Below are 12,465 nucleotides of genomic sequence, written 5' to 3'. Positions count from 1 at the left end.
CGTGTTCACTTATTTGAGCCATTGACATCTGAGGACCACCATTGACAATTCTGAAGAACAGTTTAGCAACAGAAGTAATCACTAGGGGTAACCCTATTATTCTCCCCAGAATTTCTGTAACAATTAAGTAAAAAAAAATGTAGGGCAAAGACCAATCCTACTTAAAGCTATTTTAATGTTAGATTCAAAAGATACTGAGCTTGTCTTTAATCTCCCAGCAGGATGTCTGTTTAAGGGAACTGCAGTTACTATAATGTTGAAATCAGTCTGCCTGGCTCCTACTAAATTAATGCTGTAATGAGAATTCAGAACAAGGGAAAGGAATGAGATTTGGCAGATAGGCACATCACAGCAGATGTCAGATAATAGCTCAGCTGGCATTAACAGTTTGATAATGCTGACAAATTAAAGTAGAGTCACTGAGTGCTAACTTACCCCGACATTCTTCCTACACTCACGGGTCGCTACACATTCCTGTTAGACAGAACCTTCAATTGTGGGGATTTTATCTAACAACAATGTTTTATAAATTGATAAAATATTGTGCTTCAGCTGGCATTAAAAAAAAAAGCAATTAAATTCTATTAACAATAATGTAAATAAACCCCCCCATCCCAATATATTTTTCAACTGCACAACTTTTGTGTCCAGTTCAGGTGCCGAGTAGCCTGTTTATGCTGAGCTGGAGTGAGGAATGTTGATGGGTGGGCCACTACTTACGAAACCATAACCCACCATGGGTTGGTATCTTCAGGAGCAAGGGGAGGAAAAAGTAGAAAACTGCACTTCACTATCTGTTCTTTATACACACACACACAAACCTAAACAGTGAGTCTCTGCACAGTCTTCAACCATGGTGTGCATCATAGGCAAGCTGATCCTGTTCTCAATCGATGTCTACACATTTGAACTTTCAGAAGGCTTCAATGGACAGTGATCAAGAGTGCGAATCTGGCTCATTTTTGCCCTCCTTTCTATCGCAGGGATGTTGAAGCCAACTGCCCCTACTGCCAATAATGGCTGAGAGCAACTCAGCACAGGCCCAGCACAGGGAATCTAAGAATTAGTTGGTCCACATAGTTCAGCACCAAACCACATGATGCATTTACTCAGAGCAGTCAGGGGAGTTCAACATTCTCTCCCATACAGAGCTTAAGATCTCACTGCGTGGAGAATTGCACATCTTCCTACTCTGTGGCAGAGTGCTGGGACTACAAACTTACTATGCCAGTACACCATTTAATCAGCCATTACATAAAAACATACATTGTCATTTTGATTTTTGAGGTGGCCTCTAAACAGTTCAACTTTTCTCATAACAGAAAATATATTTTGTTTGACATTACCTCAACCCATCAGCCCCTGAACTATTCATTCCCCAATCAAAAACTTTTAATGATTACTCAAAAATAGGTTTCAAAGTCTGCCATAAAGCTTCAAACAGCAGATACAAAATTTGTGCCTAAAAACGGAATCCCATTTATTAAGAACAGTAGTGAACTGTGAACAAACATATCCTTGCCATGTTTAAACTGCAGGTGCCTTAACAAATGAAACATTTTAGATCATTACCAGATTTATGCATGATTAAATTAGTAAACATGATTGCATGGAAACAAATTTTACATTTGCTGCACGCTTCCCACTCTAATCATTGCACTGGCCTCCACATTCTTCACCTAAAACCCCTCCCATTTAGGCAAGATAGCAGGTGAAGCACCCAAATGGTCACATAGCTCTCAGTCCTGTTCCCAGTCCATTTCTGATTCAATGCATGCAAGGCTGAGAAATTCAAAATACACAATCACATTAAAAAAGAACAAAAATTGCTCCAAATATGAAGCAAGAATATTTCACAGACATTGGGTAGTTGCTGATGGTTTTAGATTTGAGCTTATTCTGTCTTTATACGCATGCCTGTACCTCCATTCCAAACTAGGCACGGAGTTATTCTACCTATTGGTACTGGAACTCTTCCCCCACCTAATTTTATGCTGACAGAGTGAGATGAAGTAGGGTGGGAGGAGGCCCATGTGGAGCATAAACACCGGCATAGACCAGTTGGGCCAAATGGCCTGTTTCTGTGCTGTAAATTCTATGCAAGATCCCAGCAACATGAAAGTTTCATTACTAACCATGAATTGAAGCCAATCGGTCTCGTTCTATCATACTCTGGCAAGTCCGGAACACTTTTACATGCTTCAATATTCAGGTATTTGAATATGTGGATTTTCCCCTTTATACAAATCTAGAAGAAGAGTATAAGTGTTTCATTTTCATCATAGCATTAGAGTAAATACTGAATTAAGTCAGATAACAATGGCATGGGCACAATACAGATCAAGGTAAATGTAGGATATCTCACCAGTAATAAATCACTAAGTTATTAAAAATGGTCTTAAAATAGTTATGAATTAAAAAAAAATGTAAAACTCAAGACAGTCAAATAAAAAAGGAAAAAAACTACAAATGTTGGGACTCAAATAAGAGCAGAAAATGCTACAAGTACACAGCTAGTCAGTCAGCATCTGTAGAGAAGACAGATTGTGAGACTTCGGGTGTGTTCCCTTCATCAGACTGAAGGCTAAGAGATAAAACAGGCATTTTAGTAAATCTGGAAAAAGAGAGAAAGGGACAGGGAAGGAGGAAGTCAGGAGAGGGGAAGAGAACCAATAGATACCCAATCACACAGAAAGGAGATAATGGCCCTGATTTTCGGCTTGCGTGGTGAATGGTCGGATTTCCCCGAATGTGGGGTTTCTGACACACAAAGTGTCAGCCAGTTCCACGCAATTTTCCCTCAAGTGGCCAATTAATTCCCAGCATGTGGGAAGCCTTGCTAATTGTCCAATTCGAGTCAGAAATCCCCACAGTATGATGTCATCATTCGTGGTGCTTTCAAGGACCATAGCAAGCACTGCATCCTCTGAAGGCTTCCAAACGAACCATACAGGGTGGCAGAGGAGCCTGCAGCAGCTGTGGCCAGTGCCATACCCCGAGCTGTCTCCAAATTCGACGAGGCTTCACTGCAGGCATTATTGGATGGGGTTAGGGCCCACAGGGAGGTCCTCTTCCCTAGGTCAGGGAGGAAGAGGCCTCCCACTGAGACCAATGCTGCATGGATGCAGGTGTCGGCAGATGCCAACTTGCTGGGAGTCACCAGAAGAACCTTGGCATTACATCTCTATCTCCTTCCTTCACTCCCCCACAGTACCATCCAGAGCCCCCGTCCTCACTGTGGAGGAGGAAGAGGCTGTGCAGCCAGACTCCTCAGAGGAAGCTCCAACCTCTGAGGGCGCAGCGTCAGCAGAAGTAAGCGCACCCAGCACCAGCGCAGACACTCACACCTCGGGGGGACCTTCGGGACATAGAGTAGTGTTGTCACCTGGTGTTTCACAGCTCACAAGTGAGCCTCAGCAGATTCTGGAGACAGGGACAGCAGTGGAGAGTCCTCGTTGGAGGGCGCAGGACTCTGCCAGCTCAGCTCAGCTGCGCTGCATGTCGACCCTCTGCCTCTGGGTCCATCCGCAAGAGAAGAGGTGATGGATCTCCATGCACAGATGCAGGAGTCTCTGGCAGGTTTTGTCTCCAGGGTCGCTGCGAGTGTGGAGCGAATGGAGGAGTCCATAGCGACCATGAGCAGAGCCTTTGTGGAGTCATTGGCGCATGAACGCATCACCATGGAAAGGTTGGCAACCTCCATGCAGGAGATAACTCACCAGGGTACGGAAAACATGGTGAGTGCTCATAAGAGAATGACATCTCTTGAGCAGCGTTGGCCATCTGTTGAACAGAGAAAACAGATCTTCATGGAAGTCCTTCTGAGTAGGACTGCCAGTGCAGAAACGGGTCCACATGGCCCCCTAAAGCGCAGCAAGGTGCTCTCAAGCCACTTCCAAGCGCTGGCCCCTTCTGGTCTGTGCAGCTTCAGGTGAGTGAGCAGCAGCCTGGTGCTCCTGGTGCTCATCCTGCTGTTCCTGGTTCTGCTGCGGCCGCCTCTGCTGTTGGAGATCCTCTAATGCCAGGAAGAGAAGGTACCAAAGGCCTCCCATGCTTCTGGCAGATGCCTCCGCTGAGGAGGTGCTGAGTTAGAGTGGTGAAAGGGGCTTCCCAGGAGCTCACACTGGAGAAGTGTGAGGGGCTCCAACTTTCTACAGCTGCTCCTAAGGCTTCAAAAAGTTCCCCCAAGCCTTGATCAACAAGGTCCTGCAGCCTGCAAATGCTGCCTATTTAAATCTCTTCAGCCCTCAGCGACCTGCTGCTGCAAGGAAGCAAGCCAGCTGTTCTCACGCCAGCTCTCATCGGCGGGGTTCCCCGCAGGCGTGTTTCATGTGGGGAAAGCCCCAAAGTCGCAACGGCCCCGGAAAATCTTCCTTAACAAGGTGATCATTGGCGATTAGTGCTCCGACGAGCAGTCCCACCAGCGGCGGCCGGGACTGAAGCGGGTGACTGAGAAACGGCGGTCCGAAAGTTGGACGGGGCGGGGAATCAGGCGGGGGGGGGGGCCCCGACCCGCTTTTTCCACGATTTTCGGACCCCGGCCGCATGAAAAGCTGCCCGACGGCTGCCAGAAAATCGGGGCCAATGTGTTAAATGATCTACAAACTGCTAAATACAAAACAGGTGATATGAACAATTATCAGTGAAACAAGGCAGACAATTATCGCAGCTTTCAGTCTGATGAAGGGGACACACCCATAACGTGCATAGAATCTTAATACTATGCGAACGACAAAGAATTGTATTCTGAGGCTGATGCGGTCACGGAATAACAAAACCTTTGTCACTAATTATCGATTTTGAATGGAATATTACTCAGGATTGCAGACAAAACCACATTTGAAAGCCAAATTAGTCAGTGAAGTATCAATAAATAAAAAGAACCAAGTCACTTGTCTGTCGGACTTACCTGTGCAGGTGGCGACTGTAGGGGATTATTATCCAATATGATTGTTTGGAGATGCCGTAGATTTCGATAACAGACTGGAATTGTTGTCACTTTATTACAGGAGATGTCTAATCGCACTAGTGGTAAATCTGCAAGTTCTAATAAAGTAGTAAACTATTAATCACCGACTTACACAATAGTTTAAAAGACATGGTGCTCTGTAAATCTAACCTTCTGCTGGGCAACTTTACAGTACGACTCTGAAAATGTTCCTGAATTTGAATCTCAGAACAATCATTGATTGTACGAATGAAACTTAGATTGTTGTGTATCCAGTTCATCTTTGAGTAGCAGTTGGTAGCTAAGATATTTAAAAGTTGACATCATTCAATCCATATTCTATAAAGCTATCTCCTACTGATTTCAAAGTAGGATGAATAGCTAAAATTGCTCCAGGTATACCACTTACTCTTAATTTAGAGTCACTTAATTCAAATTAATGGAATTTAAAATTTTTTTAGAAGCACAAAATTCCTTATTGTCCTATGTTATTTACATTGTGTAATTTTAATTAGTGGATAATTCAAATCTTTTTGCGCAAAACTGCGAGTTGACTGTACACTAATTCTGAAACACGGTTCCTCTCACTCATGGGTCATTCCAATTGGACCAGCATATCATAATTTAAAACATCCGTCAACAAAAAATCTCAATAAAACGTCATGTGTCTGTTGTGTACACTGAATCCGACAAGTGCGCCATCTATGTTGTGAAGGTAGAGCAACAATTTTTTCCTCCCTCGCTGGATTTTACATTTGTATTTTTCATTTATAGTTTGTTATTTTCTTAGTTACTAATCAGAATATGCAAAACTTCTCTTGCCAATCACATTCCACCAAGAAAGTCTCTCTGCATTACAGCTAACGTGACCATTTCCCCACCCACCTATCAATTATAAACTTATGTAAGAAGTCACACAACACCAGGTTATAGTCCAACAGCTTTATTTGAAATCACAAGCTTTCGGAGCGCAGCTCCTTCGTCAGGTGAAGTCTTTCAAATAAAGCTGTTGGACTATAACCTGGTGTTGTGTGACTTCTTACATTTGTCCACCCCAGTCCAACACCGGCATCTCCACATCACAATTATAAACTTAACACACAAAGATTCAGCAATTCAGGAAAAAATATTTATTTTCCAATTACTAGAGCAACTCCTTTCTCCCCCCACCCCAATGCATGTTCCGACACACTTCACCACACTTCTTGTACATTCGTGACATTGGGTACGCCCTCCTTAATACTTTATGGACCAGCCTTTGCAGCTAAGGACCACCATTCTCAGCTACAAAACCACAAACGTCCATGAGCCAATGCACAACCCAACCTCCATCGTAATGAACGACAAACAATTGTATTCTGAGGCTGGCGCAATACAACCAAGTTACCAGACTACAACTTCTTGAAGCCATCACGTAGCCCCAGGCACCAGATTTCCTCATTCTCCCGCCAGCTACCTTTGCCCTACATGTTATTACTACCTTCCAGGCTCAACCTGACTTGGCTGCCTCCTGCTCCTAAGTTTGCTGAATATTCTTTCACATCTGGTATCCCTATTCAAATTCAGTTTGGATCCAGATGAAATAAAAGTTCCCTTTCTTGGAAGAGTAGTATTGAACATAGCTTGGATACTCTCATAAGTGTCTTAAGTTGGCCTGAATCCACAACACAACTCTGCCTCAGACTGGCCATGAGTTGGCTGATGCAAGAAAGGAAAACAGCACACTGGCAGATTAAGATAGTGGGACATTCATTAGAGGCTGAGCAGAGTAAACAGTGCTTTATTCTGCATCTTTCCCCTGATAAACATCACCTGTAAGTACTTGATGCAGACACCAGTCATCACAAGAGGAAAAAAAGGTCAATTTCCCATCACTGATCCCAGTTACTTAAGATGAGTGGAAAATCTTTAAAAAACACACAATTCCCCCTTCAGATCAGAAGGTAACACATAGAAATGGTTTACAATAATATGGAAAATATCAAACTGCAAATTACAGTATTTCAATTTACAAGAAACTTTCGATTTACCGGCACCTAAATAACCGGAAATCTCGGTTAACCAGCAAAATTCAGGAGTAGGTTCAGGTAAGTTTTACTTCATATTGTACTTGCCTTCCTCGATCTGTTGCTGTGCAAGGGTGTGGCTGCAGCTGTTGCTTAGCTACAGAGACGCTTGGAACTTGTGGCCATTGTTCTGAACCTGTTGCTAAGCAACAGGGTTTGTTGCTTTATACAGAGCTCTCAGCTCTCCGTATCTTTTACTATGGCTTTTGGTTATCCGGAATTTTTGATGAACCGGCACCACGTCGGTGCCGGATTTAAAAAAGTTTCCTGTAACTATGTGCTTTGCATATTTTATTAATTTTTTTAAAATACACCAGATCTTTCTTTGTTCATTGCATCAGCTTTTACTCTTTTTTTTGTTTGGTCCCAGCACTTTTTTCTTTCTACAAGAACCTCCCAGTACAATCAGACATGCACTATTACACGCACCCACACAGAAAATCGCTTTCATAACTCACAAACCCTTCCTCTCAACCCAAGTGCAGCTTATTTCTTAACTGACCTTCAATAGTTGAGGTGAAATCTAAAGGTCTGCGGGTCACCAAACGATGCTTTCACTGCTCTGAACTCTACGCTGCAGGGAGACAGGCTGATGCTCACAACAGTCAATACCAATATGACAACAGATCACTCAGCCTCCCTAAGAAGTCATGCAAACTGAGCAAAATAATTTAAAATTTTCTCATTAAGATTTACACAAACTTTCCAGAATATGTACAGCATAAATAAATGTGGTAATATTTTACTCATAAGACAACTACCTCATGAAGCCAAAACAAATAATTCACTTGACTTTTACAGTCATGAGATTTTAGCCCTCAGTGGTTGGTTCACAGCAACCCACTCCCCCCATGGTGCATCATAAATATACTGGACAGAGAAAGGCTGGGTACCCAAGTGTTTAAAATCCTTCATATATACTTTATCTTGCAGACAGTTTGGCAGAGCTACGGAGAAAACTAGCACGTTATTTATTTGGATTTAGCCTATATAGAAATCATGCAATTAACTTGGGGGGTGGGGGGGAAACAGGCAGCGATAGAAAAGTTTCCCCTCTTTCCCAGCCTCTACACTTGCTTAAAAATTTGTTCCATTTCCTGCTTTTTTCCAGTTCTGATGAAAGGTCATCGACCTGAAACGTTAACTCTGTTTCTCTCTTCACAGATGCTGCCTGGCCTGCTGAGTATCTCCAGCATTTTCTGTTTTCATTTCAGATTTCCAGCATCTGCAGTATTTTCTATAGAAAAGTTAACCCCTAGTTCCGAATGATTACAAGATTTTCAGGTTATTTTCATCCAATTCTGTCATTCTCTCACCTAAGTTCTGCAAGAAGGTAATTGAGTCAATGGTTACTGTATAATAGGAACCAATCCGATATTTCTGAACCAAGAAGTCATGCTGTTATAAGTGAAATGTAGAGGTCTGACTTGCTGGCCTTGATAAGAGCCTGGGCCAGGTTTGCCCATCAATAAAACAGCTTTGGTTGTTAACCTGACTATTTGCATGGCTTTTTATTCAGCACGCTAATGGAACTGGATAAATTCTTCTGTCTCAATCGCTTGAAGGCTTTTGAGCAGGTAACTAAATTAATAGTTAGCAGTCTCTACTGCCAAGGCCTTTCACAGACAGATCTTTTTATTCAACTCATCACATCTTTAGTACTCTTTATCTTCTGTAAGAGGTCTAATTTGCAGGTTTATGGAGGAAAAAGCTGGGGTGTGGGACTAAATTGGACAGTTCTTACAAAGAGGCACAACGGGCTGAATCTCCTCCTTCTGTGCTGCAAGAGTCTATAATTCTATCTTGATGCATCAAGCTTAAAAACATTATCAAGTGCAACAAGCTGCCATATATTATGCGCAGCTCATGAAGTTCTTTTCCTCTTCCTTTTCGGTCAATTTATTCTTTCCTAATGATGTTCTCTTCTTACTGGCTCCAGAGGCACTAATCGCCCTACAGTGCCTTGCCAAAATGGCCATTCTTCATGTGCGCGCCTGCATAATGACAATTGGCAAGCTGTTCAACTTTGGAAGACAGAGGCCAATCCTGTACTAGCTCAATGTCTAGCTATGTGCACATCAAGCAGCACTACTGAACAACATTCAAGAACAGACACTGGCTAATTTTCTCTCCCTAACTATGGGTGCAATTGTAGCATTCTTATTGCTGACTTCACTGAGATCAGCTAACTCAGCACAGATCGGGAAAGGAACACGAGATCTTCCTCAACTGTGTGACCCAGCTGCTCACTGAGCTGGGCTTCAATGATATTTTAGCTCGTTAAGTCGGTGACTTTAACCAGTTCAGTAATAGGATTTTGAATTTCTTGCAAAGTCTGAAGAAATTGAAGTCATTCTCCTTCGCATTGTACCAGAGAGCCTGGACTATTCACTCAGGGTGACAACAAAAACATGGACTCAAACACCAAGAATTCCCCTGTTCTGTTTCCACATCAGAGGTTCTTTCACAGTCGTAATGAGCACAAGTTTCTCATTCCTGCCGGGGTGGGGGAGGGATGGGGTTCACATTAAACACTGATTCTTGGCACAACCTGTTGTGGCTGGCCAATGATACACAGACTGGTGTGGACTAGTTTTCTGTGCCACCTTGCGATCACGTTTCTGTTCACAAATGCAATCTTCAGAATCAGTAGCCAACCATTAAGCTCAAATGAGTTTAAACAGCAACTGGCACCAATGCAGGAAACTTTGGTTTATCCGGAGGTTGTATGTCCGGAATACTCGATCTAACGGCAAAAATCAGGAGCCGTTTTCTATAAGTTTTTTTAGTTCTCGTTCTTTTTTTCCCCCCAGTCAGGCACTGCAAGGTCTGTAGCTATAGCAACAGCTTCAGCTAGAGACGCTTGCAGCTGCAGCCGACTCTTTAGAAGCTGTTGCTAAGCAACAGTGTTTGTTGTCAGATATGGAGATGAAAACTTCCCTGTCCGGCAGTTTTGATAGATCGGCAACACGCCGGTCCCGTCGGCGCCGGATATCACAAAGTTTCCTGTACATTCATCCCTTGGAATGAAAAGATTTGCTAGATAGAGGTATGCCCAAAGTTACAGGAATACAGTTATTTAAAATCTGAGGCTTCCCCCCACCCCCCAGTGTGATCTTACAAATGTTGGACACACAATAACTAGTCAATCTATTCACTAAGCATACAAGGGAATTTCATCACCCTTCTCTTCCTCCTCCACACCAACACCCCGCCAGCATGTCCTCCCTTCCTTTCACGAAAATACTGATTTATGTTGGGGTATGGATGGTTCCTCAGACACAAGTAGCCCTCTTGTACCTAGCCCAAACTGCCATTTTTCATGCATGAACCTGCTCAGAGAATGTTGAACAGGCTATTCAATTGTTAGCAATATAGCCGGAACCAATCCATACAGACACTTTTCAATAGGATGGTTTTCAGGAGTAAGAACCCTAGCTGATATCCTGCAAACCCCCTCCCCCCGCCCATGGCCAATTGCAACAGCCCTAGTGCCAAGGTCAGCTTACTCAGAACCAGGAATTGTACCTGGGACCTCCCTGGTCTCCATGCCTCAGTATGACATCACACTATGCATTTACCAACTGAGCCATTAAGGAAGCGTTATACAATTGTTTTTTTTTTTTAAAACAACCAATATAATGATTTAAGTCAATTTGGCACGCAAACTTGAAAATGCCTTCAGTGTTTTCTACTAATGGGATATAAGGAAAGACATCCATCTTAGTAAGACGTGCTACAAAAAGACTAACCTTCTGGTAGAGTTATTAAGTGATTTCTCCTTATGTTCAGGTCCCTTAAAATCTCCAGGTTTCCGATCTGTGATGGTAATGCCTGTATCTCATTACAGCTGACATCCTACAGAATTTAAAAAAAACAGATTTCAGTTAAATGGATCTAGCTTACTGATTACCAGGGCTCTCATAAGATCAACTCCTATATTCTCACCAGGGGCACCGTCACATTGGATCAGAGGCCTACAAAATAACCTATCCATCCTTCCATTCTATCTCACTGTTCTTAAGATTTAGCTGTTCTATTTCAGCCCTGGCCCCATTATTAAACCTACTCATGACACACTGGTCCATGATCCCTTATGGAAAAATCTCAATAGTGCTGGTACAATTTTAAAATTTAATTCCCATGTTCCATAACAGTTTGGGGGAAAAAAAGAGACAAACATATTTTCTCAAAAGTAATTGTTAAAAGGATAAATAAAAACAGAAAATATTGGAAATGCACAGCAAGCCACCTAGCATCTAAAATAGAAATGAAGACAAGTGAAATCCTTCATCATAATTCTGTTGGCAGAGAGATGTTAATCATAACCTAAACAGTTTAGAGATCCGGAGGCATAGGGTGTGTCAAATTAATGCTGCATCAATTACTTATAAATCTCTGCTAATTAACCCTTTGTTCCACAGCCCATAGTGCTATTATAGAAAATACTCCCTCCATGGAAACAATGTAGTCTTTGGCAATTGCTCTCCTCATGAAATATGGGTTCCAAATCGCCACACCAGCCAATGGCTCTTAATGGGACCCATATTCTTCCACACTGTCGCGAGTTCCAAGATCTCCACTCCTATTACAAGTATGGTTACTCCACATATAATCATAGAATGATACAGCACAGGAGGTAGTCATCTGGCCCATCGTGCCTGTGCCGGCTCTTTGAAAGATCTATCTAATTAGTCACACTCCCGTGCTCTTTTCCCATAGCCCTGCAAATGTTTCCACTACAAGTATTTATCCAATTCCCTTTTGAAAGTTGCTACTGAATCTGCTTCCACCACCCTTTCAGGCAGTGCATTCCAGATCATCATAACCCACTGCGTACATTCCCCCCGCCATGTCGCCACTGGTTCTTCTGCCAATTACCTTAAATCTGTGTTCTCTGGTTACTGACCCTTCTGCCGCTGCAAACAGTTTCTACTTATTTACCCTATCAAAACCCTGCATGATTGTGAACCTCTATCAAATCTCCTCTGAACCTTCTCTGCAGGGGTCGGTACTAGGACCCCAGCTATTCACAATATATATTAATGATCTAGACGAGGGAACTAGATGTAATATCTCCAAGTTTGCAGACGACACAAAGCTGGGTGGGCGTGTGTGCTGTGAGGAGGATGCCGAGAAACTCCAGTATGATTTGGACAGGTTGGGTGATTGGGCAGAAACATGGCAAATGCACTATATAATGTGGATAGATGTGAGGTTATCCACTTTGGTGGCAAAAACAGGACGGCAGATTATTATCTGAACGGCAATAGATTGGGAAAAGGGGAAGTGCAACGAGACCTGGGTGTCCTTGTGCACCAGTCGCTGAAGGTAAGCATGCAGGTGCAGCAGGTGGTTAAGAAGGCAAATGGTATGTTGGCCTTCATAGTGAGAGGATTCGAGTACAGGAACAAGGATGTCTTGCTGCAGTTGTACAGGGCCTTGGTGAGA

At 43.0% G+C, this 12,465-nt stretch overlaps 1 protein-coding gene across 10 annotated transcripts in view; it reads right to left on the bottom strand.

Annotated features, from left to right (window-relative positions):
* Positions 1-12,465, bottom strand: part of lrch3 (leucine-rich repeats and calponin homology (CH) domain containing 3) — a 157,933-nt gene that overhangs the window by 60,504 nt on the left and 84,964 nt on the right. For all 10 annotated transcript variants that reach the window (XM_085990089.1, XM_085990086.1, XM_085990090.1 and 7 more), the window contains exons 4-6: positions 10,767-10,872; positions 4,910-5,046; positions 2,136-2,248 (exon numbers count right to left, since the gene is read on the bottom strand). In XM_085990089.1, coding sequence (XP_085846215.1) covers positions 2,136-2,248; positions 4,910-5,046; positions 10,767-10,872 — 356 coding nt within the window. The remainder of the gene's footprint in view (positions 1-2,135; positions 2,249-4,909; positions 5,047-10,766; positions 10,873-12,465) is intronic.

The sequence above is a fragment of the Somniosus microcephalus genome, chromosome 6 (genome assembly GCF_052327205.1).
Source record: "Somniosus microcephalus isolate GS21.2 chromosome 6, FLI_Smic_1.0, whole genome shotgun sequence".
NCBI lineage: Eukaryota > Metazoa > Chordata > Chondrichthyes > Squaliformes > Somniosidae > Somniosus > Somniosus microcephalus.
The sequence above is the reverse complement of the archived record's forward strand: the minus strand, read 5'-3'. Positions and strand labels throughout refer to the sequence as shown.